Below are 27097 nucleotides of genomic sequence, written 5' to 3' on the forward strand. Positions count from 1 at the left end.
TCCTCTATTTCTAGGGAATTGCCCTCCTCTATATTGTCCCCGAAAACCTCCTCTATACTGTCCTTGGTAACTGGACGGTGTGGCTTGTGAGGTGCTGGCTTGTGTGCTTTGACCCCGAAACCCCCCTCGAAAGGGCGGTTTACGGAATGAGCTGTAATTCCCTCTGCTCTGCGGGGAGTAGAGTGCGCCCATGGCTTTGGCAGTGTCCGTATCTTTTTTGAGTTTCTCAATCGCTGTGTCCACTTCTGGACCGAACAGTTCTTTTTCATTAAAAGGCATATTGAGAACTGCTTGTTGAATCTCTGGTTTAAATCCAGACGTTCGGAGCCATGCATGCCTTCTGATAGTTACAGATGTATTAATTGTCCGTGCAGCTGTATCTGCAGCGTCCATGGAGGAGCGGATCTGGTTGTTGGAGATGGCCTGTCCCTCCTCAACCACTTGTTTTGCCCTATTTTGAAAGTCTTTGGGCAGATGTTCAATGAGATGTTGCATCTCGTCCCAGTGGGCTCTGTCATAGCGCGCAAGTAGTGCCTGGGAGTTCGCGATGCGCCACTGGTTTGCAGCTTGTGCTGCGACTCTTTTACCAGCTGCATCAAACTTGCGGCTTTCTTTATCTGGGGGTGGTGCATCTCCAGATGTGTGAGAGTTGGCCCTTTTCCTAGCTGCTCCTACAACAACAGAGTCTGGTGGCAGCTGTGTTGTGATGAAAGCCGGGTCTGTAGGAGGCGGCTTATACTTTTTTTCCACCCTTGGTGTGATTGCCCTACTTTTGACCGGGTCCTTAAATATGTCTTTTGCGTGCCGGAGCATACCAGGGAGCATAGGCAGGCTTTGGTAGGAGCTGTGGGTGGAGGAGAGTGTGTTGAACAGGAAATCATCCTCGACCTGTTCTGAGTGGAGGCTTACGTTGTGAAATTGTGCTGCTCTAGCCACCACCTGAGAGTACGCGGTGCTGTCTTCTGGTGGAGATGGTTTTGTAGGGTATGCCTCTGGGCTGTTATCTGACACTGGGGCGTCGTATAGGTCCCATGCGTCCTGGTCTTGGTCACCCTGGCTCATGGTGGTGTGAGCTGGGGAGTGTGATGGCGTTTGTGCTGGTGAAACGTTAATCACGGGCGGAGGAGAGGGTGGTGGTGTAACTCTTTTCACCACTTTTGGTTGTGGTGCTTGTTCCGTCTGGAACTCCAACCTTCTCTTTCTCCTAATGGGGGGAAGGGTGCTTATTTTTCCTGTCCCCTGCTGAATGAAGATACGCTTTTGCGTATGGTCCGCATCCGTTGCTTGTAGCTCTTCCTCAAACCTATGCTTCTGCATTTGGGAGGTTAGCGAGTGCTCTTCTGTATAAGAGCCTGAAGCTGGGTCGCTTGCAGTTTGTTTCGGCGTCGAAACTGTGTCTGCGTGTTTTTTCGGCTCCGAGGTGACTTTTTTCCTTTTCGGGGCCGAAACCTCTCGGCGTCGATCTGTTTCGGTGCCGCTGTCTCGGCGTCGAGCCGTGTCCACACCGGCATCTCGGTGTCGAGGCTTGTCTCCAGCACTTTCTCGGTCCCGAGAAGGCTGCGTGCCGGTGTCTCGACCGGAGTCGGACGATCTCGGCACTGTTTTGGCCTTTTTCGGTGCCGACGGTCGGTCACCGAATTTATGGGTGGAGCCATGGCCTGGTGGCAGTGGCGTCCCCTGGGCCTTGTAAATGTTTCTTTGTGTGGTTTTCGACGTCTTACTCACGGTTTGTGTATCGTCGAATCCTTCGGAGTCTGAGTCTTGGATCGAGAAGGTACCTTCCTCTTCCTGTTCCTCGAACTCCCGTCGGGCTGTCGGTGCGGACGCCATTTGAAGTCTTCTGGCTCGACGGTCTCGGAGTGTTTTTCTGGACCGGAACGCACGACAGGCCTCGCAGGTGTCTTCGCTGTGCTCAGGTGACAGGCACAGGTTGCAGACCAAGTGTTGGTCTGTGTAGGGGTATTTATTGTGGCATTTGGGGCAGAAACGGAACGGGGTCCGTTCCATCGGCGTTCTTCAGCACGCGGTCGGGCCGACCAGGCCCCGACGGAGGATCGAAAAATTACCCCGAAGGGCACCGGAGCTCTTCGATCTTCGATGCGGTGTTGAATGTAGGTATGCCGATCCCGAACGCAACAATACCGACGAAAATCTTCCGAAATTAACTATTTTTTCTGTTCCGAAACTCGGAGCGACAGGAACACGTCCGAACCCGATGGCGGAAAAAAAACAATCGAGGATGGAGTCGACGCCCATGCGCAATGGAGACAAAAGGAGGAGTCACTCGGTCCCGTGACTCGAAAGACTTCTTCGAAGAAAAACAACTTGTAACACTCCGGCCCAACACCAGATGGCGAGCTATTGCAGAACATGCGTATCTACAGCGACAGATGCCATCGAACAATATATTTTCTTAGTTTATTTTAAGAACCACAGGTTCAAATTCTACATGTAATATCTCATTTGAAAGGTATTGCAGGTAAGTACTTTAGGAACTTTGAACAATCACAATAGCATATATACTTTTTACATAAAACACATATAGCTATTTTAAAAGTGGACACAGTGCAATTTTCAACAGTTCCTGAGGGAGGTAAGTTAGTTAGTTTTTGCAGGTAAGTAAACCACCTACGGGGTTCAAATTGGGGTCCAAGGTAGCCCACAGTTGGGGGTTCAGAGCAACCCCAAAGTCACCACACCAGCAGCTCAGGGCCGGTCAGGTGAAGAGTTCAAAGTGGTGCCCAAAACACATGGGCTTCAATGGAGAAGGGGGTGCCCCGGTTCCAGTCTGCCAGCAGGTAAGTACCCGCGTCTTCGGAGGGCAGACCAGGGGGGGTTTTGTAGGGCACCGGGGGGGGACACAAGTCAGCACAAAAAGTACACCCTCAGCAGCACGGGGGCGGCCGGGTGCAGTGTGCAAACACACGTCGGGTTTTCAATAGGTTTCAATGAGAGACCAAGGGGTCTCTTCAGCCATGCAGGCAGGCAAGGGGGGGGGGGCTCCTCGGGGTAGCCACCACCTGGGCAAGGGAGAGGGCCTCCTGGGGGTCACTCCTGCACTGGAGTTCCGATCCTTCAGGTCCTGGGGGCTGCGGGTGCAGGGTCTTTTCCAGGCGTCGGGATTTTGGATTCAGACAGTCGCGGTCAGGGGGAGCCTCGGGATTCCCTCTGCAGGTGTCGCTGTGGGGGCTCAGGGGGGACAACTCTGGTTACTCACAGCCTCGGAGTCGCATGGGGGTCCTGCCTGTAGCGTTGTTTCTCCACCAGTCGAGTCGGGGTCACCGGGTGCAGTGTTGCATGTCTCACGCTTCTTGCGGGGATTGCAGGGGTCTTTAAATCTGCTCCTCTGGAAACAAAGTTGCAGTCTTTGTTGAACAGGGCCGCTGTTCTCTGGAGTTTCTTGGTCTTTTGGAAGCAGGGCAGTCCTCTGAGGATTCAGAGGTCGCTGGTCCTGGGGAAAGCGTCGCTGGAGCAGTTTTCTTCTGAAGGAGGGAGACAGGCCGGTAGGGCTGGGGCCAAAGCAGTTGGTGTCTCCGTCTTCTCTGCAGGGGTTTTTCAGCTCAGCAGTCCTCTTCTTCGTAAGTTGCAGGAATCTGAGTTCCTTGGTTCTGGGGAGCCCTTAAATACTAAATTTAAGGGCGTGTTTAGGTCTGGGGGGTTAGTAGCCAATGGCTACTAGCCCTGAGGGTGGGTACACCCTCTTTGTGCCTCCTCCCTGAGGGGAGGGGGGCACATCCCTAATCCTATTGGGGGAATCCTCCATCTGCAAGATGGAGGATTTCTAAAAGTCAGTCACCTCAGCTCAGGACACCTTAGGGGCTGTCCTGACTGGCCAGTGACTCCTCCTTGTTTTTCTCATTATCTCTCCTGGACTTGCCGCCAAAAGTGGGGGCTGGGTCCAGGAGGCGGGCATCTCCACTAGCTGGAGTGCCCTGGGGCATTGTAACACGAAGCTTGAGCCTTTGAAGCTCACTGCTAGGTGTTACAGTTCCTGCAGGGGGGAGGTGTGAAGCACCTCCACCCAGAGCAGGCTTTGTTTCTGTCCTCAGAGAGCACAAAGGCTCTCACCACATGGGGTCAGAAACTCGTCATGGGGTCAGAAACTCGTCTCTCAGCAGCAGGCTGGCACAGACCAGTCAGTCCTGCACTGAACAATTGGGTAAAATACAGGGGGTATCTCTAAGATGCCCTCTGTGTGCATTTTTTAATAAATCCAACACTGGCATCAGTGTGGGTTTATTATTCTGAGAAGTTTGGTGCCAAACTTCCCAGTATTCAGTGTAGCCATTATGGAGCTGTGGAGTTCGTTTTTGACAGACTCCCAGACCATATACTCTTATGGCTACCCTGCACTTACAATGTCTAAGGTTTTGCTTAGACACTGTAGGGGCATAGTGCTCATGCACCTATGCCCTCACCTGTGGTATAGTGCACCCTGCCTTAGGGCTGTAAGGCCTACAAGAGGGGTGACTTACCTATGCCACAGGCAGTGTGAGGCTGGCATGGCACCCTGAGGGGAGTGCCATGTCGACTTAGTCATTTTCTCCCCCCCAGCACACACAAGCTGGCAAGCAGTGCGTCTGTGCTGAGTGAGGGTCCCCAGGGTGGCATAAGACATGCTGCAGCCCTTAGAAACCTTCCCTGGCACCAGGGCCCTTGGTACTAGGGGTACCAGTTACAAGGGACTTACCTGGGTGCCAGGGTTGTGCCAATTGTGGAGACAATGGTACATTTTAGGTGAAAGAACACTGGTGCTGGGGCCTGGTTAGCAGGGTCCCAGCACACTTCTCAGTCAAGTCAGCATCAGTATCAGGCTAAAAGTGGGGGGTAACTGCAACAGGGAGCCATTTCCTTACAGTGAGCATCACAGACAGGCTCTGGATCTGCGTCTAAGGGTGCAGAGAAAGGCCACAGACATTAATGCCCAAGAGGGTGCTATATGGCTCCAGTGAGGTCAACCCCGCATGACTTCTTGCACTGAGATGGAGCCAGCTCCCTCTACCGACATGGTAAGCAAATTTTCCATATCTAGTTTTGGACATTGGATCTTCAACAGCTGAGGAATATGCAGGAAGAAGACCCATCAGAACATTTTATTTTGTAAGATCGAGTAAAATAGAACCAAGCAGAAATATTATATACAACAGTGATATTTAGACACAGATTTAGAAAGCCCCTAGACTCCAGTTTTCCATTTACAAAATGACCTTCAAACTGCTGCATGAAAAATATTCCCAAGTTATTTTAAATATCACAAAGGATATTTCGGTTTAATTTCAGTAAATCGTGGACGTTCTGATATTCATAAGAAGCATACAAGAAAAGCACACAGTTCTTCCAAAGTGAACATTAGATGCAATAGTGTTGTAATAACCTGAGCCACTTTGGTCATGGACAGCACAGTCTGGGACATTACTATAGCTTACCAAATTCAGTAACCCAGAAATTTGCTATTAATCAACAGAAGATGTAAACATTAACAAGAAACGCATAACTCCTAAAATAAGGTAAATCACAGCATTCCAAACTGGATTACAGACAAAAATGACTTTGAAATGGTACACTTTAAACTGATTTTGCATAAACTGGACTTTAAAAGAAGTGCACCGAGTGAATCAGATATTAGTATGTTTATAAGAGGGGAAATTGTCTTCATGTGACTCGCAGATAGTTTGCTTTAACAGGTAAGCCAACAATTCTATTTGGTGAACAGTAACTTCTGTATGCCAAAAGTCAAATGTATTCCTAATCGGCCTCTAAATGACCACGATATGTGCAATACATCTCAAACTGCCAACACAGACCACTGAAGATGTTTCGGTGGTGCAAGAGCCTTGGATTTACAGTTAAATCATAACATTTAATAACTAGTGCTAAAGCAAGTCTACATTTACAGTCAACACTGAGTGACAAGAGCACTGCAAAAGTAGATTGACTACAAAGGATGCCATGTCTCCTATGAGAAATTAGTGCACTACTAAGAGTTAAAACAGCCTATGCAATTCTCAAAGAAAGTAGAAAATCAACGTCAAAGCTGGTGTAGCCTAGGAAAACACTTTCAATGGAAATATGCAAAACAAATTCAAGTGAACTGAAGAGAAAAGGTATACATTATGGCTTATGAGAAGGTCAATCAGGCACCAACAATTTTCAAAATTCCTGCCCATTTATCTGTGCAGAGGAATCATGCACTGCATTGCAGTATTACATCAATAAAGATGCTCCCCACCAATCCAGCTTCACTCACATGCAGTTAGATTTTTGTACCAAATACAATTTTTTAAAATACATAATAGCTCTAAATGTGCATTATCTGTATCCTGACTCCTTTAAAATATGACTAGTCGTTAACACATCCTGTTGACTGGAGACGACATTACAAAGACAATGGCACCTTTGAAATTCAGAGACAACAGTGCGTGCACCTTTGCTTCATCCTTCATTACTTTCAACAGGTTGCATACATCAACGGTGTGAAAACAATACATAATGAAGACTACTCTAAAGTGAGACTATAGAGCACCACCTGAGACGAATCTAATCAAACATAATTATGTTCCAAAAAACAATTCCCACTCAAAACAATTTAAAACCCACTTACTTCCGTTTCTTAGCTTTAATGGGCTCATCATCATTCATCTCTTCTGCAGATTCTTGCTCTTCTTTAACTATTAAAAATAAGCTTAATTGTCAATCTTGCTCATATTCTAACTTCAGAATAAACATTTGCAATTCAAGCACATTAACATAATAAGACATGTTGACAACCACTGAATCATCATATATACAGCACAAAGCCAAACCTCAATTGTTCATCTCAATGCAAAACGTATGATTAATAATGCAGCTCTTGGATTTCTGCTGAAGTGCCAAAATGGCACTATGGCTGAAACATCATGCCTTTAATTATCTTCAACATTCAATTAAGTTCTAAAATTTCAGTTCCATTTCAGAAAATGAGATGCTCACATATCGGAGCCGAACTTGTATTCAACTACCAAAGGTAAGGAGTAGAAATTAATATGCAACTTTCTAAAATGTATTATAGCTGTTAGAAATGGGTTTTTTGGTTAGCAGTCAGGTTACCCCCTGTCCAAGCAAGAACCCTCCCTCTAGTCAGGGTAAGTGACACACAATCCAAAATGATCCTGTGCCCACCCTCTGGTAGCTTGGCACGAGCAGTCAGGCTTAACTTAGAAGGCAATGTGTAAAGTATTTGTGCAATAAGTCATACAATAACACAATATAGCACCACAAAAATACACCACACAGTGTTTAGAAAAATATATAATATTTATCTGGATAATTGCAGGTCAAAACGAATAAAGATGCAATATGAAAGGTAGATGTAGGAAGTTGGCTCTGTATGCACTATTTCAAAGCAAGGAATAGTATGCACAGTGGCCAAGGGTTCCCCTTAGAGGTAAGATAGTGGCAAAAAGAGATAATACTAATGTTCTATTTTGTTGTAGGGTGGTCGAGCAGTAGGCTTATCAAAGGAGTAGTGTTAAGCATTTGTTGTACACACACAGGCAATAAATGAGGAACACACACTCGGAGACAATTCCAGGCCAATAGGTTTTTGTATAGAAAAATATATTTTCTTAGTTTATTTTAAGAACCACAGGTTCAAATTTTACATGTAATACTTTGAATGAAAGGTATTGCAGGTAAGTACTTTAGGAACTTTGAATAATCACAATAGCATATATATTTTTCAAATAAAACACATATATCTATTTTAAAACTAGACACTTCGTGCAATTTTCACAGTTCCTAGGGGAGGTACGTAATTGTTAGTTCTTGCAGGTAAGTAAACCACCTACAGGGTTCAAGTTTGGGTCCAAGGTAGCCTACCGTTGGGGGTTCAGAGCAACCCCAAAGTTACCACACCAGCAGCTCAGGGTCGGTCAGGTGCCGAGTTCAAAGTGGTGCCCAAAACGCATAGGCTTCAATGGAGAAGGGGGTGCCCCGGTTCCAGTCTGCCAGCAGGTAAGTACCCGTGTCTTCGGAGGGCAGACCAGGGGGGTTTTGAATGGCACTGGGGGGGGGGGGGGGAACACAAGTAAGCACTGAAAGTACACCCTCAGCAGCACGGGGGCGGCCGGGTGCAGTGTGCAAACACACGTCGGGTTTTCAATTTTAATCAATGGGAGACCAAGGGGTCTCTTCAGCGATGCAGGCAGGCAAGGGGGGGGGGGGGGGGGGGGGGGCTCCTCGGGGTAGCCACCACCTGGGCAAGGGAGAGGGCCTCCTGGGGATCACTCCTGCACTGCAGTTCCGATCTTTCAGGTCGTGGGGGCTGCGGGTGCAGGGTCTTTTCCAGGCGTCGGGATCTGGGAGTCAGGCAGTCGCGGTCAGGGGGAGCCTCGGGATTCCCTCTGCAGGCGTCGCTGTGGGGGCAACTCTGGCTACTCACAGCCTCGTAGTCGCCAGGGAGTCCTCCCTGAAGTGTTTGTTCTCCACAAGTCGAGCCGGGGGCGTCGGGTGCAGAGTTGCAAGTCTCACGCTTCTGGCGGGAAACGCAGTCATTTTAAAGTTGCTCCTTTGGAAACAAAGTTGCAGTCTTGGGTGAACAGGGCCGCTGTCCTCAGGAGATTCTTGGTCCTTCTAGAGCAGGGCAGTCCTCTGAGGATTCAGAGGTCGCTGGTCCTGGGGAAAGCGTCGCTGGAGCAGTGTCTTTAGAAGTGAGGAGACAGGCCGGTAGAGCTGGGGCCAAAGCAGTTGGTGTCTCCGTCTTCTCTGCAGGGTTTTTCAGCTCAGCAGTCTTCTTCTTCGGTTGCAGGAATCCGAGTTCCTAGGTTCAGGGGAGCCCCTAAATACAGAATTTTAGGGGTGTGTTTAGGTCAGGGAGGGCAGTAGCCAATAGCTACTAGCCCTGAGGGTAGCTACACCCTCTTTGTGCCTCCTCCCAAGGGGAGGGGGTCACATTCCTATCCCTATTGGGGGAATCCTCCATCTGCAAGATGGAGGATTCCTAAAAGTCAGAGTCACTTCAGCTCAGGTTGCCTTAGGGGCTGTCCTGACTGGCCAGTGACTCCTCCTTGTTTTTCTCATTATCTCCTCTGGCCTTGCCGCCAAAAGTGGGCCCGTGGCAGGAGGGGGCGGGCAACTCCACAAGCTGGAGTGCCCTGCTGTGCTGTGACAAAGGAGTGAGCCTTTGAGGCTCACCGCCAGGTGTTACAGCTCCTGCCTGGGGGAGGTGTTAGCATCTCCACCCAGTGCAGGCTTTGTTACTGGCCTCAGAGTGACAAAGGCACTCTCCCTATGGGGCCAGCAACATGTCTCTAGTGTGGCAGGCTGCTGGAACCAGTCAGCCTACACAGATAGTCGGTTAAGTTTCAGGGGGCACCTCTAAGGTGCCCTCTGTGGTGTATTTTACAATAAAATGTACACTGGCATCAGTGTGCATTTATTGTGCTGAGAAGTTTGATACCAAACTTCCCAGTTTTCAGTGTAGCCATTATGGTGCTGTGGAGTTCGTGTAAACAGACTCCCAGACCATATACTCTTATGGCTACCCTGTGTAGGACGTTGGCTCTGTATGTGCTATTTCAAAGTAAGGAATAGCATGCACAGAGTCCAAGGGTTCCCCTTAGAGGTAAAATAGTGGTAAAAATAGATAATACTAATGCTCTATTTTGTGGTAGTGTGGTCGAGCAGTAGGCTTATCCAAGGAGTAGTGTTAAGCATTTGTTGTACATACACATACACAATAAATGAGGTACACACACTCAGAGACAAATCCAGCCAATAGGTTTTTGTATAGAAAAATATATTTTCTTAGTTTATTTTAAGAACCACAGGTTCAAATTCTACATGTAATATCTCATTCGAAAGGTATTGCAGGTAAGTACTTTAGGAACTTTAAATCATAACAATTGCATGTATACTTTACAAGTTATTGACAAATAGCTGTTTTAAAAGTGGACACTTAGTGCAATTTTCACAGTTCCTGGGGGAGGTAAGTTTTTGTTAGTTTTACCAGGTAAGTAAGACACTTACAGGGTTCAGTTCTTGGTCCAAGGTAGCCCACCGTTGGGGGTTCAGAGCAACCCCAAAGTCACCACACCAGCAGCTCAGGGCCGGTCAGGTGCAGAGTTCAAAGTGGTGCCCAAAACACATAGGCTAGAATGGAGAGAAGGGGGTGCCCCGGTTCCGGTCTGCTTGCAGGTAAGTACCCGCGTCTTCGGAGGGCAGACCAGAGGGGTTTTGTAGGGCACTGGGGGGGACACAAGCCCACACAGAAATTTCACCCTCAGCAGCGCGGGGGCGGCCGGGTGCAGTGTAGAAACAGGCGTCGGGTTCGCAATGTTAGTCTATGAGAGATCTCGGGATCTCTTCAGCGCTGCAGGCAGGCAAGGGGGGGGTTCCTCGGGGAAACCTCCACTTGGGCAAGGGAGAGGGACTCCTGGGGGTCACTTCTCCAGTGAAAGTCCGGTCCTTCAGGTCCTGGGGGCTGCGGGTGCAGGGTCTCTCCCAGGCGTCGGGACTTTGGATTCAAAGAGTCGCGGTCAGGGGAAGCCTCGGGGATTCCCTCTGCAGGCGGCGCTGTGGGGGCTCAGGGGGGACAGGTTTTGGTACTCACAGTATCAGAGTAGTCCTGGGGTCCCTCCTGAGGTGTTGGATCTCCACCAGCCGAGTCGGGGTCGCCGGGTGCAGTGTTGCAAGTCTCACGCTTCTTGCGGGGAGCTTGCAGGGTTCTTTCAAGGCTGCTGGAAACAAAGTTGCAGCCTTTCTTGGAGCAGGTCCGCTGTCCTCGGGAGTTTCTTGTCTTTTCGAAGCAGGGGCAGTCCTCAGAGGATGTCGAGGTCGCTGGTCCCTTTGGAAGGCGTCGCTGGAGCAGGATCTTTGGAAGGCAGAAGACAGGCCGGTGAGTTTCTGGAGCCAAGGCAGTAGTCGTCTTCTGGTCTTCCTCTGCAGGGGTTTTCAGCTAGGCAGTCCTTCTTCTTGTAGTTGCAGGAATCTAATTTTCTAGGGTTCAGGGTAGCCCTTAAATACTAAATTTAAGGGCGTGTTTAGGTCTGGGGGGTTAGTAGCCAATGGCTACTAGCCCTGAGGGTGGGTACACCCTCTTTGTGCCTCCTCCCAAGGGGAGGGGGTGTAGGAAGTTGGTTCTGTATGTGCTATTTCAAAGTAAGGAATAGCATGCACAGAGTCCAAGGGTTCCCCTTAGAGGTAAAATAGTGGTAAAAATAGATAATACTAATGCTCTATTTTGTGGTAGTGTGGTCGAGCAGTAGGCTTATCCAAGGAGTAGTGTTAAGCATTTGTTGTACATACACATAGACAATAAATGAGGTACACACACTCAGAGACAAATCCAGCCAATAGGTTTTTGTATAGAAAAATATATTTTCTTAGTTTATTTTAAGAACCACAGGTTCAAATTCTACATGTAATATCTCATTCGAAAGGTATTGCAGGTAAGTACTTTAGGAACTTCAAATCATCAAAATTGCATGTATACTTTTCAAGTTATTCACAAATAGCGGTTTTAAAAGTGGACACTTAGTGCAATTTTCACAGTTCCTAGGGGAGGTAAGTATTTGTTAGGTTAACCAGGTAAGTAAGACACTTACAGGGCTTAGTTCTTGGTCCAAGGTAGCCCACTGTTGGGGGTTCAGAGCAACCCCAAAGTCACCACACCAGCAGCTCAGGGCCGGTCAGGTGCAGAGTTCAAAGTGGTGCCCAAAACGCATAGGCTAGAATGGAGAGAAGGGGGTGCCCCGGTTCCGGTCTGCTTGCAGGTAAGTACCCGCGTCTTCGGAGGGCAGACCAGGGGGGTTTTTTAGGGCACCGGGGGGGGACACAAGCCCACACAGAAATTTCACCCTCAGCGGCGCGGGGGCGGCAGGGTGCAGTGTAGAAACAGGCGTCGGGTTCGCAATGTTAGTCTATGAGAGATCTCGGGATCTCTTCAGCGCTGCAGGCAGGCAAGGGGGGGGATTCCTCGGGGAAACCTCCACTTGGGCAAGGGAGAGGGACTCCTGGGGGTCACTTCTCCAGTGAAAGTCCGGTCCTTCAGGTCCTGGGGGCTGCGGGTGCAGGGTCTCTCCCAGGCGTCGGGACTTTGGATTCAAAGAGTCGCGGTCAGGGGAAGCCTCGGGGATTCCCTCTGCAGGCGGCGCTGTGGGGGCTCAGGGGGGACAGGTTTTGGTACTCACAGTATCAGAGTAGTCCTGGGGTCCCTCCTGAGGTGTTGGATCTCCACCAGCCGAGTCGGGGTCGCCGGGTGCAGTGTTGCAAGTCTCACGCTTCTTGCGGGGAGCTTGCAGGGTTCTTTCAAGGCTGCTGGAAACAAAGTTGCAGCCTTTCTTGGAGCAGGTCCGCTGTCCTCGGGAGTTTCTTGTCTTTTCGAAGCAGGGGCAGTCCTCAGAGGATGTCGAGGTCGCTGGTCCCTTTGGAAGGCGTCGCTGGAGCAGGATCTTTGGAAGGCAGAAGACAGGCCGGTGAGTTTCTGGAGCCAAGGCAGTAGTCGTCTTCTGGTCTTCCTCTGCAGGGGTTTTCAGCTAGGCAGTCCTTCTTCTTGTAGTTGCAGGAATCTAATTTTCTAGGGTTCAGGGTAGCCCTTAAATACTAAATTTAAGGGCGTGTTTAGGTCTGGGGGGTTAGTAGCCAATGGCTACTAGCCCTGAGGGTGGGTACACCCTCTTTGTGCCTCCTCCCAAGGGGAGGGGGTGTAGGAAGTTGGTTCTGTATGTGCTATTTCAAAGTAAGGAATAGCATGCACAGAGTCCAAGGGTTCCCCTTAGAGGTAAAATAGTGGTAAAAATAGATAATACTAATGCTCTATTTTGTGGTAGTGTGGTCGAGCAGTAGGCTTATCCAAGGAGTAGTGTTAAGCATTTGTTGTACATACACATAGACAATAAATGAGGTACACACACTCAGAGACAAATCCAGCCAATAGGTTTTTGTATAGAAAAATATATTTTCTTAGTTTATTTTAAGAACCACAGGTTCAAATTCTACATGTAATATCTCATTCGAAAGGTATTGCAGGTAAGTACTTTAGGAACTTCAAATCATCAAAATTGCATGTATACTTTTCAAGTTATTCACAAATAGCGGTTTTAAAAGTGGACACTTAGTGCAATTTTCACAGTTCCTAGGGGAGGTAAGTATTTGTTAGGTTAACCAGGTAAGTAAGACACTTACAGGGCTTAGTTCTTGGTCCAAGGTAGCCCACTGTTGGGGGTTCAGAGCAACCCCAAAGTCACCACACCAGCAGCTCAGGGCCGGTCAGGTGCAGAGTTCAAAGTGGTGCCCAAAACGCATAGGCTAGAATGGAGAGAAGGGGGTGCCCCGGTTCCGGTCTGCTTGCAGGTAAGTACCCGCGTCTTCGGAGGGCAGACCAGGGGGGTTTTTTAGGGCACCGGGGGGGGACACAAGCCCACACAGAAATTTCACCCTCAGCGGCGCGGGGGCGGCAGGGTGCAGTGTAGAACCAAGCGTCGGGTTCGCAATGTTAGTCTATGAGAGTTCTCGGGATCTCTTCAGCGCTGCAGGCAGGCAAGGGGGGGGATTCCTCGGGGAAACCTCCACTTGGGCAAGGGAGAGGGACTCCTGGGGGTCACTTCTCCAGTGAAAGTCCGGTCCTTCAGGTCCTGGGGGCTGCGGGTGCAGGGTCTCTCCCAGGCGTCGGGACTTTGGATTCAAAGAGTCGCGGTCAGGGGAAGCCTCGGGATTCCCTCTGCAGGCGGCGCTGTGGGGGCTCAGGGGGGACAGGTTTTGGTACTCACAGTCTTAGAGTAGTCCTGGGGTCCCTCCTGAGGTGTTGGATCGCCACCAGCCGAGTCGGGGTCGCCGGGTGCAGTGTTGCAAGTCTCACGCTTCTTGCGGGGAGCTTGCAGGGTTCTTTAAAGCTGCTGGAAACAAAGTTGCAGCTTTTCTTGGAGCAGGTCCGCTGTCCTCGGGAGTTTCTTGTCTTTTCGAAGCAGGGGCAGTCCTCAGAGGATGTCGAGGTCGCTGGTCCCTTTGGAAGGCGTCGCTGGAGCAGGATCTTTGGAAGGCAGGAGACAGGCCGGTGAGTTTCTGGAGCCAAGGCAGTTGTCGTCTTCTGGTCTTCCTCTGCAGGGGTTTTTCAGCTAGGCAGTCCTTCTTCTTGTAGTTGCAGGAATCTGATTTTCTAGGGTTCAGGGTAGCCCTTAAATACTAAATTTTAAGGGCGTGTTTAGGTCTGGGGGGTTAGTAGCCAATGGCTACTAGCCCTGAGGGTGGGTACACCCTCTTTGTGCCTCCTCCCAAGGGGAGTGGGTCACAATCCTAACCCTATTGGGGGACTCCTCCATCTGCAAGATGGAGGATTTCTAAAAGTTAGAGTCACTTCAGCTCAGGACACCTTAGGGGCTGTCCTGACTGGCCAGTGACTCCTCCTTGTTGCTTTCTTTGTTCCCTCCAGCCTTGCCGCCAAAAGTGGGGGCCGTGGCCGGAGGGGGCAGGCAACTCCACTAAGCTGGAGAGCCCTGCTGGGCTGTGACAAAGGGGTGAGCCTTTGAGGCTCACCGCCAGGTGTCACAGCTCCTGCCTGGGGGAGGTGTTAGCATCTCCACCCAGTGCAGGCTTTGTTACTGGCCTCAGAGTGACAAAGGCACTCTCCCCATGGGGCCAGCAACATGTCTCTAGTGTGGCAGGCTGCTGGAACCAGTCAGCCTACACAGCTAGTTGGTTAAGTTTCAGGGGGCACCTCTAAGGTGCCCTCTGTGGTGTATTTTACAATAAAGTGTACACTGGCATCAGTGTGCATTTATTGTGCTGAGAAGTTTGATACCAAACTTCCCAGTTTTCAGTGTAGCCATTATGGTGCTGTGGAGTTCGTGTAAAACAGACTCCCAGACCATATACTCTTATGGCTACCCTGCACTTACAATGTCTAAGGTTTTGTTTAGACACTGTAGGGGCACAGTGCTCATGCACTGGTACCCTCACCTATGGTATAGTGCACCCTGCCTTAGGGCTGTAAGGCCTGCTAGAGGGGTGTCTTACCTATACTGCATAGGCAGTGAGAGGCTGGCATGGCACCCTGAGGGGAGTGCCATATCGACTTACTCATTTTGTTCTCACTAGCACACACAGGCTTGTAAGCAGTGTGTCTGTGCTGAGTGAGGGGTCTCTAGGGTGGCATAAGACATGCTGCAGCCCTTAGAGACCTTCCTTGGCATCAGGGCCCTTGGTACTAGAAGTACCAGTTACAAGGGACTTATCTGAATGCCAGGGTGTGCCAATTGTGGATACAATGGTACTTTTTAGGTGAAGGAACACTGGTGCTGGGGCCTGGTTAGCAGGGTCCCAGCACACTTCTCAGTCAAGTCAGCATCAGTATCAGGCAAAAAGTGGGGGGTAACTGCAACAGGGAGCTATTTCTTTACAGGGGGTCACAATCCTAACCCTATTGGGGGAATCCTCCATCTGCAAGATGGAGGATTTCTAAAAGTTAGAGTCACTTCAGCTCAGGACACCTTAGGGGCTGTCCTGACTGGCCAGTGACTCCTCCTTGTTGCTTTCTTTGTTCCCTCCAGCCTTGCCACCAAAAGTGGGGGCCGTGGCCGGAGGGGGCGGGCAACTCCACTAAGCTGGAGTGCCCTGCTGGGCTGTGACAAAGGGGTGAGCCTTTGAGGCTCACCGCCAGGTGTCACAGCTCCTGCCTGGGGGAGGTGTTAGCATCTCCACCCAGTGCAGGCTTTGTTACTGGCCTCAGAGTGACAAAGGCACTCTCCCCATGGGGCCAGCAACATGTCTCTGGTGTGGCAGGCTGCTGGAACTAGTCAGCCTACACAGACAGTCGGTTAAGTTTCAGGGGGCACCTCTAAGGTGCCCTCTGGGGTGTGTTTTGCAATAAAATGTACACTGGCATCAGTGTGCATTTATTGTGCTGAGAAGTTTGATACCAAACTTCCCAGTTTTCAGTGTAGCCATTATGGTGTTGTGGAGTTCGTGTAAAACAGACTCCCAGACCATATACTCTTATGGCTACCCTGCACTTACAATGTCTAAGGTTTTGTTTAGACACTGTAGGGGCACAGTGCTCATGCACTGGTACCCTCACCTATGGTATAGTGCACCCTGCCTTAGGGCTGTAAGGCCTGCTAGAGGGGTGTCTTACCTATACTGCATAGGCAGTGAGAGGCTGGCATGGCACCCTGAGGGGAGTGCCATGTCGACTTACTCATTTTGTTCTCACTAGCACACACAGGCTTGTAAGCAGTGTGTCTGTGCTGAGTGAGGGGTCTCTAGGGTGGCATAAGACATGCTGCAGCCCTTAGAGACCTTCCTTGGCATCAGGGCCCTTGGTACTAGAAGTACCAGTTACAAGGGACTTATCTGAATGCCAGGGTGTGCCAATTGTGGATACAATGGTACATTTTAGGTGAAGGAACACTGGTACTGGGGCCTGGTTAGCAGGGTCCCAGCACTCTTCTCAGTCAAGTCAGCATCAGTATCAGGCAAAAAGTGGGGGGTAACTGCAACAGGGAGCCATTTCTTTACACAAGCCCCCCCCAGCCCACAGGCCAGGAGACTCAGCCCAAGCTGGGAGAGTCTTCCTAGTCTGTCAGGCGAGGAAGAGTAGGAGAAATAGGCTGGTTAGTTGCAGGGCCTACTCTGCCTTACATCCTTCTGTTCAGGTCATTCCCTTTGGGGAACTGACCTACTTCCACAGTGATAGGACCTAGTCTGAATTGCCTCTTGTCTGCCTCTTCAATGTCTCCACCCATTCTTTCTATTTTGGTCTTAGAGGTATCCACCTCTGCTAACCTTATCTTGGCCAGGGTTACCCCTAGCTTACCCAGAGAGGTTACCCAGAGCTGGAGTAACCCCACCATGACCAATAGGGTCAGGGGGCCTAACTTGCTATTTGGCATGGGGTCAGACCACCATGCTAAGGATAGTGCAGCCATAAAGGCTAACACCCAGCAGAGGCCACTGACAGCTGTCAGTGCCCAGAACCACACCTTTAGCTCTTCACCTAAAAGGGAAGGGGCTAAGTTACAGGCTTCTTTGGGTTCAGGTTGCCCGTCTGCTGTATTAGAGTGGGGGGTTACCACATCTTGTAGTAAACACCCTTCTTCCACTCTTTCTTCTGTTAGCTGAGGAGCCACCCACTCAGGTTTAACAGTTGCCTGACTAGCCAGGACTTCTTGTGGGTCAGGTTGGACTTTATCAGGGCCATTTTTGGAGTTCTCCCCTACTGGAGCAGAATCTCCTTGGCTTGCTGTAACCTTGGCTAAAGGTTGTCCACCCTTCCTACTCTGTTTTCTTTTCTTCTTCTTCTGGGGCCTGCTTGCATTTACTGCAGAGGCAGGACTTCCAGAATCCTTGGGAGAGGACTGGCACTGGACCAGTTCCTCTCTTGGGCTCTGACTAACCTCTGGGTAGTCATTTCCAAGGAGACAATCAAGGGGGAGGTCTGTACTGACTACTACCCTTCTCCAGCTAAGAGTGCCACCCACTTCTATGGGCACTAAAGCCACAGGCCTCTTAGTGACCCTGTCTAGGCTAACTCTTACCCTGGCAGTCTCACCTGGGATGTACTGGTTTGAGAGCACCAGCCTGTCATGCACAATAGTGTGACTGGCACAAGTGTCTCTCAGGGCAGTGGTTGGGATTCCATTCACCAGTAGGTGGTGGAAGTGTCTACTTCCCTCTGGAATCTCCAACTCACCTGTTGGGCCCTGCTTCCAGTTGAAGGCTATGAAGACCTCCTCATCTGAGGAGTCATCTCCCATGGCTACACTGGTTACCCCTGGAATTTTGTTCTGGGGTTTGTTTTTGGGACAAGAAGTGTCCTTGGTGTGGTGCCCAGACTGTTTACAGTTGTGGCACCATGCCTTAGTGGCATCCCAGTTCTTACCCTGGTACCCACCTTTGTTTTGGGTTGTGTCTTGGGGCCCACCCACCTGTTCTGGTTTTTGGGGGCCTACAGAGGACTCTTTCTTTGTTTCTAGTGTCACCCACTTTCTCCTGGGGAGTTTTTGTAACCCCTTTCTTTTGGTCACCCCCAGTGGAAGTTTTGGTTACCCTAGTCTTGACCCAGTGGTCTGCCTTCTTTCCCAATTCTTGGGGAGAAATTGGACCTAGGTCTACCAGATACTGATGCAACTTTTCATTGAAGCAGTTACTTAAAATGTGTTCTTTCATAAACAAATTATAAAGCCCAACATAGTCACACACTTCATTTCCAGTTAACCAACCATCTAGTGTTTTTACTGAGTAGTCTACAAAATCAACCCAGGTCTGGCTCGAGGATTTTTGAGCCCCCCTGAATCTAATTCTATACTCCTCAGTGGAGAATCCAAAGCCCTCAATCAGGGTACCCTTCATGAGGTCATAAGATTCTGCATCTTTTCCAGAGAGTGTGAGGAGTCTATCCCTACACTTTCCAGTGAACATTTCCCAAAGGAGAGCACCCCAGTGAGATCTGTTTACTTTTCTGGTTACACAAGCCCTCTCAAAAGCTGTGAACCATTTGGTGATGTCATCACCATCTTCATATTTTGTTACAATCCCTTTGGGGATTTTTAGGATGTCAGGAGAATCTCTGACCCTATTTAAGTTGCTGCCACCATCGATGGGACCTAGGCCCATCTCTTTTCTTTCCCTTTCTATGGCTAGGAGCTGCTTTTCCAAAGCCAATCTTTTGACCATCCTGGCTAACAGGGGGTCATCTTCACTGGAGTTATCCTCAGTGATTTCAGAGGTGTTGGTCTCTCCTGTGAGGGAACCAGCATCTCTGACTATTATTTTTGGAGTCAGGGTTTGAGGGACCCTGTTCTCCCTAGATAGGACTGGTAGGGGGGAATTTTCCTCCCAGTCACTACCCTCTTCCTCTGAGTTGCCACCCTCAGAGGGGTTGGCCTTTTCAAACTCTGCCAAAAGCTCCTGGAGCTGTATTTTGGTAGGTTTGGGGCCCATTGTTATTTTCTTTATTTTACAGAGTGACCTTAGCTCCCTCATCTTAAGATGGAGGTAAGGTGTGGTGTCGAGTTCCACCACAGTCACATCTGTGCTAGACATTTTGCTTCTAAAAGTTGGAATACTTTTTAAGAATCTACAACTAGTTCTAGGTTCTAATTCAAACTTTTACAAACTTTTAAACTCTAAAAGAAATGCTAAACAGGATCTAACACAAGGCCCTAGCAGGTCTTTTAAGAATTTAGAAAACTTTTCAAATTGCAAAAATCAATTTCTAATGACAATTTTGGAATTTGTCGTGTGATCAGGTATTGGCTGAGTAGTCCAGCAAATGCAAAGTCTTGTACCCCACCGCTGATACACCAATGTAGGAAGTTGGCTCTGTATGTGCTATTTCAAAGTAAGGAATAGCATGCACAGAGTCCAAGGGTTCCCCTTAGAGGTAAAATAGTGGTAAAAATAGATAATACTAATGCTCTATTTTGTGGTAGTGTGGTCGAGCAGTAGGCTTATCCAAGGAGTAGTGTTAAGCATTTGTTGTACATACACATAGACAATAAATGAGGTACACACACTCAGACAAATCCAGCCAATAGGTTTTTGTATAGAAAAATATCTTTTCTTAGTTTATTTTAAGAACCACAGGTTCAAATTCTACATGTAATATCTCATTCGAAAGGTATTGCAGGTAAGTACTTTAGGAACTTCAAATCATCAAAATTGCATGTACACTTTACAAGTTATTGACAAATAGCTGTTTTAAAAGTGGACACTTAGTGCAATTTTCACAGTTCCTGGGGGAGGTAAGTTTTTGTTAGTTTTACCAGGTAAGTAAGACACTTACAGGGTTCAGTTCTTGGTCCAAGGTAGCCCACCGTTGGGGGTTCAGAGCAACCCCAAAGTCACCACACCAGCAGCTCAGGGCCGGTCAGGTGCAGAGTTCAAAGTGGTGCCCAAAACACATAGGCTAGAATGGAGAGAAGGGGGTGCCCCGGTTCCGGTCTGCTTGCAGGTAAGTACCCGCGTCTTCGGAGGGCAGACCAGAGGGGTTTTGTAGGGCACTGGGGGGGACACAAGCCCACACAGAAATTTCACCCTCAGCAGCGCGGGGGCGGCCGGGTGCAGTGTAGAAACAGGCGTCGGGTTCGCAATGTTAGTCTATGAGAGATCTCGGGATCTCTTCAGCGCTGCAGGCAGGCAAGGGGGGGGTTCCTCGGGGAAACCTCCACTTGGGCAAGGGAGAGGGACTCCTGGGGGTCACTTCTCCAGTGAAAGTCCGGTCCTTCAGGTCCTGGGGGCTGCGGGTGCAGGGTCTCTCCCAGGCGTCGGGACTTTGGATTCAAAGAGTCGCGGTCAGGGGAAGCCTCGGGGATTCCCTCTGCAGGCGGCGCTGTGGGGGCTCAGGGGGGACAGGTTTTGGTACTCACAGTATCAGAGTAGTCCTGGGGTCCCTCCTGAGGTGTTGGATCTCCACCAGCCGAGTCGGGGTCGCCGGGTGCAGTGTTGCAAGTCTCACGCTTCTTGCGGGGAGCTTGCAGGGTTCTTTCAAGGCTGCTGGAAACAAAGTTGCAGCCTTTCTTGGAGCAGGTCCGCTGTCCTCGGGAGTTTCTTGTCTTTTCGAAGCAGGGGCAGTCCTCAGAGGATGTCGAGGTCGCTGGTCCCTTTGGAAGGCGTCGCTGGAGCAGGATCTTTGGAAGGCAGGAGACAGGCCGGTGAGTTTCTGGAGCCAAGGCAGTAGTCGTCTTCTGGTCTTCCTCTGCAGGGGTTTTCAGCTAGGCAGTCCTTCTTCTTGTAGTTGCAGGAATCTAATTTTCTAGGGTTCAGGGTAGCCCTTAAATACTAAATTTAAGGGCGTGTTTAGGTCTGGGGGGTTAGTAGCCAATGGCTACTAGCCCTGAGGGTGGGTACACCCTCTTTGTGCCTCCTCCCAAGGGGAGGGGGTCACAATCCTAACCCTATTGGGGGAATCCTCCATCTGCAAGATGGAGGATTTCTAAAAGTCAGAGTCACTTCAGCTCAGGACACCTTAGGGGCTGTCCTGACTGGCCAGTGACTCCTCCTTGTTGCTTTCTTTGTTCCCTCCAGCCTTGCCGCCAAAAGTGGGGGCCGTGGCAGGAGGGGGCGGGCAACTCCACTAAGCTGGAGTGCCCTGCTGGGCTGTGACAAAGGGGTGAGCCTTTGAGGCTCACCGCCAGGTGTCACAGCTCCTGCCTGAGGGAGGTGTTAGCATCTCCACCCAGTGCAGGCTTTGTTACTGGCCTCAGAGTGACAAAGGCACTCTCCCCATGGGGCCAGCAACATGTCTCTGGTGTGGCAGGCTGCTGGAACTAGTCAGCCTACACAGACAGTCGGTTAAGTTTCAGGGGGCACCTCTAAGGTGCCCTCTGGGGTGTGTTTTGCAATAAAATGTACACTGGCATCAGTGTGCATTTATTGTGCTGAGAAGTTTGATACCAAACTTCCCAGTTTTCAGTGTAGCCATTATGGTGCTGTGGAGTTCGTGTAAAACAGACTCCCAGACCATATACTCTTATGGCTACCCTGCACTTACAATGTCTAAGGTTTTGTTTAGACACTGTAGGGGCACAGTGCTCATGCACTGGTACCCTCACCTATGGTATAGTGCACCCTGCCTTAGGGCTGTAAGGCCTGCTAGAGGGGTGTCTTACCTATACTGCATAGGCAGTGAGAGGCTGGCATGGCACCCTGAGGGGAGTGCCATGTCGACTTACTCATTTTGTTCTCACTAGCACACACAGGCTTGTAAGCAGTGTGTCTGTGCTGAGTGAGGGGTCTCTAGGGTGGCATAAGACATGCTGCAGCCCTTAGAGACCTTCCTTGGCATCAGGGCCCTTGGTACTAGAATGAAAATGTCACTTACCCAGTGTACATCTGTTCGTGGCATCAGTCGCAGTAGATTCGCATGTTATGCAATAGCTCGCCATCTGGTGTTGGGCCGGAGTGTTACAAGTTGTTTTTCTTCGAAGAAGTCTTTCGAGTCACGGGACCGAGTGACTCCTCCTTCTGTCTCCATTGCGCATGGGCGTCGACTCCATCTTCGATTGTTTTTCCCCGCAGAGGGTGAGGTAGGAGTTGAATTGTAGTAAAAGTGCCCATGCAATGGAGTGACTAAGTATGTACCTACTTAAGGTTGAGATGATACATATACAAATAGTTGAAGGTAACTTCCAAACCGCTACAGGCTCCCGGGGAGGCGGGTGGGCACATGCGAATCTACTGCGACTGATGCCACGAACAGATGTACACTGGGTAAGTGACATTTTCAGTTCGATGGCATCTGTCGCTGTAGATACGCATGTTATGCATAGACTAGTAAGCAGTTATCTCCCCAAAAGCGGTGGATCAGCCTGTAGGAGTGGAAGTAGTTTGAAATAATTTTCTTAATACGGCTTGACCTACTGTGGCTTGTTGTGCGGATAACACGTCTACACAGTAGTGCTTGGTGAATGTGTGAGGCGTAGACCATGTGGCTGCCTTACATATTTCTTGCATTGGGATGTTTCCTAGAAAGGCCATGGTAGCACCTTTTTTCCTGGTTGAGTGTGCCCTTGGTGTAATGGGCAGCTGTCGTTTGGCTTTTAGGTAGCAGATCTGGATGCATTTAACTATCCATCTGGCTATACCTTGTTTTGATATTGGGTTTCCTGCATGAGGTTTTTGAAATGCAATAAATAGTTGTTTAGTCTTTCTGATGTTCTTTGTTCTGTCAATGTAATACATCAATGCTCTTTTGACATCTAATGTATGTAGTGCCCTTTCAGCTACGGTATCTGGCTGTGGAAAGAACACTGGAAGTTCCACTGTTTGATTTAGATGGAACGGTGAAATAACCTTTGGCAAAAATTTAGGATTGGTCCTTAGGACGACCTTATTTTTGTGAAGTTGTATAAAAGGTTCTTGTATAGTAAACGCCTGAATCTCGCTTACTCTTCTTAGGGAAGTAATGGCGATGAGAAATGCCACCTTCCAGGTTAGGAACTGTATTTCGCAGGAGTGCATGGGTTCAAAAGGTGGACCCATAAGTCTAGTTAGGACCACATTTAGGTTCCATGAAGGAACAGGTGGTGTTCTTGGTGGTATAATTCTCCTAAGTCCCTCCATGAATGCTTTAATGACTGGTATCTTATATAGGGAAGTTGAATAGGTAGTCTGCAGGTATGCAGATATTGCTGCAAGGTGTATTTTAATGGAAGAGAAAGCCAGGTTAGATTTTTGTAAGTGAAGCAAGTAACCCACTACATGTTCTGGAGTTGTGTGTAATGGTTGTATTTGATTAATATGGCAGTAGCAAACAAACCTCTTCCATTTACTTGCGTAGCAGTGCCTGGTGGATGGCCTTCTGGCTTGCTTTATGACTTCCATACATTCTTGGGTAAGTTGTAAGTGCCCGAATTCTAGGATTTCAGGAGCCAGATTGCTAGATTCAGCGATGCTGGATCTGGGTGTCTGATCTTTTGGTTGTGTTGTGTCAACAGATTTGGCCTGTTGGGCAATTTGATGCAGGGTACTACTGATAGGTCTAGCAGCGTTGTGTACCAGGGTTGCCTTGCCCAAGTTGGTGCTATTAATATGAGTTTGAGTTTGTTTTGACTGAGTTTGTTTACCAGGTAAGGAAGGAGAGGGAGAGGAGGAAAAGCGTAAGCAAATATCCCTGACCAGTTCATCCATAAGGCATTGCCTTGGGACTGTTTGTGTGGGTATCTGGATGCGAAGTTTTGGCATTTTGCGTTCTCTTTCGTCGCAAACAAGTCTATCTGAGGTGTTCCCCAGAGTTTGAAATAAGTGTTCAGAATTTGGGGGTGAATTTCCCACTCGTGGACCTGTTGGTGATCGAGAGAGATTGTCTGCGAGTTGATTTTGGATCCCTGGTATAAATTGTGCTATTAGGCGAATTTGGTTGTGAATTGCCCAACGCCAAATTTTTTGTGCTAGCAGGCTTAACTGCGTGGAGTGCGTCCCCCCTTGCTTGTTTAGATAATACATTGTTGTCATGTTGTCTGTTTTGACGAGAATGTATTTGTGAACTATTATTGGTTGGAAAGCTTTTAGTGCTTGAAAAACTGCTAGAAGTTCTAGGTGATTGATATGCAGTTTTGTTTGATGTACGTTCCATTGTCCCTGTATGCTGTGTTGATCGAGGTGTGCTCCCCACCCTGTCATGGAAGCATCTGTTGTTATTACGTATTGTGGCACTGGGTCTTGGGAAGGCCGCCCTTTGTTTAAATTTATGTTGTTCCACCACAGAAGCGAGAGGTAAGTTTGGCGGTCTATTAACACCAGATCTAGAAGGTGACCCTGTGCTTGAGACCACTGTGATGCTAGGCACTGTTGTAAGGGCCTCATGTGCAGTCTTGCGTTTGGGACAATGGCTATGCATGAAGACATCATGCCTAGGAGTTGTAACACCATCCTTGCTTGTATCCTTTGTGTTGGATACATGCGTTGTATGATGGTGTTGAAATTTAGAATTCTTTGTGGACTTGGAGTGGCTACTCCCTTTGATGTGTCTATTATGGCTCCTAGGTATTGTTGTACCTTGCGCGGCAGAATGTTGGATTTTGTGAAGTTGACGGTGAACCCGAGTTTGAAGAGGGTTTGTATGATCTGATTTGTGTGATTTGAGCACTCTATGAACGAATGGGCCTTGATTAGCCAGTCGTCCAAATATGGGAACACATGTATTTGCTGCCTTCTTATGTGTGCAGCGACTACCGCTAGACATTTGGTAAAGACTCTTGGTGCGGTTGTTAATCCGAAAGGCAGTACCTTGAATTGATAATGTATTCCTTTGAATACAAACCTTAGGTATTTCCTGTGCGATGGGTGTATTGGTATATGGAAATAAGCATCCTTGAGGTCTAAAGTTGCCATGTAGTCGTGCAGTTTTAGCAATGGCAATACTTCTTGTAGTGTGACCATGTGGAAGTGGTCTGATTTGACGAAAGTCTTCACTACTCTGAGGTCTAGGATTGGTCTCAGTGTTTTGTCTTTCTTTGGTATCAGAAAGTACAGTGAGTAAACTCCTGTGTTTATTTGTGTGTTTGGCACTAATTCGATTGCATTCTTTTGCAATAGTGCCTGCACTTCTATCTCCAGGAGATTGGAATGGTGTGTTGTCAAATTTTGTGCTTTTGGTGGTATGTTTGGAGGGAATTGTAGAAATTCTATGCAATAACCATGTTGGATAATTGCTAGAACCCAAGTGTCTGTAGTGATTTCCTCCCATGCTTTGTAGTACTGACTTATTCTTCCCCCCACTGGTGTTGTGTGGAGGGGGTGAGTGACATGTGAGTCACTGTTTAGTAGTAGGGGTTTTGGGGCTCTGAAATCTTCCTCTATTTCTAGGGAATTGCCCTCCTCTATATTGTCCCCGAAAACCTCCTCTATACTGTCCCTGGTAACTGGACGGTGTTGCCTGTGAGGTGCTGGCTTGTGTGCTCTGACCCCGAAACCCCCCTCTAAAGGGTGTTTTACGAAACGTGCTGTAATTTCCTCTGCTCTGCGGGGAGTAGAGTGCGCCCATGGCTTTGGCAGTGTCTGTGTCTTTTTTGAGTTTCTCAATCGCTGTGTCCACTTCTGGGCCGAACAGTTCCTTTTCGTTAAAAGGCATATTGAGAACTGCTTGCTGAATCTCTGGTTTAAAGCCAGACGTTCTGAGCCATGCATGCCTTCTGATAGTTACAGATGTATTAATTGTCCGTGCAGCTGTATCTGCAGCGTCCATGGAGGAGCGGATCTGGTTGTTAGAAACGGTCTGTCCCTCTTCAACCACCTGTTTTGCCCTATTTTGTAGATCCTTGGGCAGATGTTCAATGAGATGTTGCATCTCATCCCAATGGGCTCTGTCATAGCGCGCAAGTAGGGCCTGGGAGTTCGCGATGCGCCACTGGTTTGCAGCTTGTGCTGCGACTCTTTTACCAGCTGCATCGAACTTGCGGCTTTCTTTATCTGGGGGTGGTGCATCTCCAGATGTGTGGGAGTTGGCTCTTTTTCTAGCTGCTCCTACAACGACAGAGTCTGGTGGCAGCTGTGTAGTGATGAAAACCGGGTCCGAAGGAGGCGCTTTATACTTTTTTTCCACCCTTGGTGTGATTGCCCTACTTTTGACCGGCTCCTTAAAGATTTCTTTTGCGTGCCGGAGCATACCAGGGAGCATAGGCAGGCTTTGGTATGAGCTGTGGGTGGAGGAGTGTGTTGAATAAAAAATCATCCTCGACCTGTTCTGAGTGGAGGCTTACGTTGTGAAATTGTGCTGCTCTGGCCACCACTTGAGAGTACGCAGTGCTGTCCTCTGGTGGAGATGGCTTCGTAGGGTATGCCTCCGGACTGTTATCTGACACTGGTGCGTCGTATAGGTCCCATGCGTCCTGATCTTGGTCACCCTGGCTCATGGTGGTGTGAGCTGGGGAGTGTGATGGAGTTTGTGCTGGTGAGACGTTAATCACGGGCGGTGGAGAGGGTGGTGGAGTAACTCTTTTCACCACTTTTGGTTGTGGTGTCTGTTCAGTCTGGAACTCCAACCTTCTCTTTCTTCTAATAGGGGGAAGGGTGCTTATTTTTCCTGTCCCCTGCTGTATGAAAATACGCTTTTGCGTATGGTCCACATCCGTTGATTGTAGCTCTTCCTCAAACCTATGCTTTTGCATTTGTGAGGTTAGCGAGTGCTCTTCTGTATAAGAGCCTGAAGCTGGGTCGGTTGCAGCTTGTTTCGGTACCGAAACCCTGTCAGCGTCCTTTTTCGGCTCCGAGGTGACTTTTTTCTTTTTCGGGGCCGAAACCTCTCGGCGCCGATCTTCGTCGGGCCCGCTGTCTCGGCGTTGAGCCGTGTCAGCACCGGCATCTCGGTGTCGACGCTTGTCTCCAGCACTTTCTCGGTCCCGAGAAGGCTGTGTGCCGGTGTCTCGACCGGAGTCGGACGATCTCGGCACTGTTTGGGCCTTTTTCGGTGCCGACGGTCGGTCACCGAATTTATGGGTCGAGCCATGGCCTGGTGGCAGTGGCGTCCCCTGGGCCTTGTAAATGTTCCTCTGAGTGGATTTCGACGTCTTACTCACGGTTTGTGTATCGTCGAATCCTTCGGAGTCCTAGTCTTGAATCGAGAAGGTACCTTCCTCTTCTTGTTCCTCGAACTCCCGTTGGGCTGTCGGCGTGGACGCCATCTGAA

The 27097-nt window shown here is 49.1% G+C and overlaps 1 protein-coding gene across 2 annotated transcripts in view; it reads right to left on the minus strand.

Annotated features, from left to right (window-relative positions):
* The window catches only part of TCERG1 (transcription elongation regulator 1), a 737036-nt gene that overhangs the window by 285368 nt on the left and 424571 nt on the right, over window positions 1-27097 (minus strand). For both annotated transcript variants that reach the window (XM_069244676.1, XM_069244675.1), the window contains exon 11: window positions 6602-6668. In XM_069244676.1, coding sequence (XP_069100777.1) covers window positions 6602-6668 — 67 coding nt within the window. The remainder of the gene's footprint in view (window positions 1-6601; window positions 6669-27097) is intronic.

This window comes from Pleurodeles waltl, chromosome 7 (assembly GCF_031143425.1).
Source record: "Pleurodeles waltl isolate 20211129_DDA chromosome 7, aPleWal1.hap1.20221129, whole genome shotgun sequence".
Lineage (NCBI taxonomy): Eukaryota > Metazoa > Chordata > Amphibia > Caudata > Salamandridae > Pleurodeles > Pleurodeles waltl.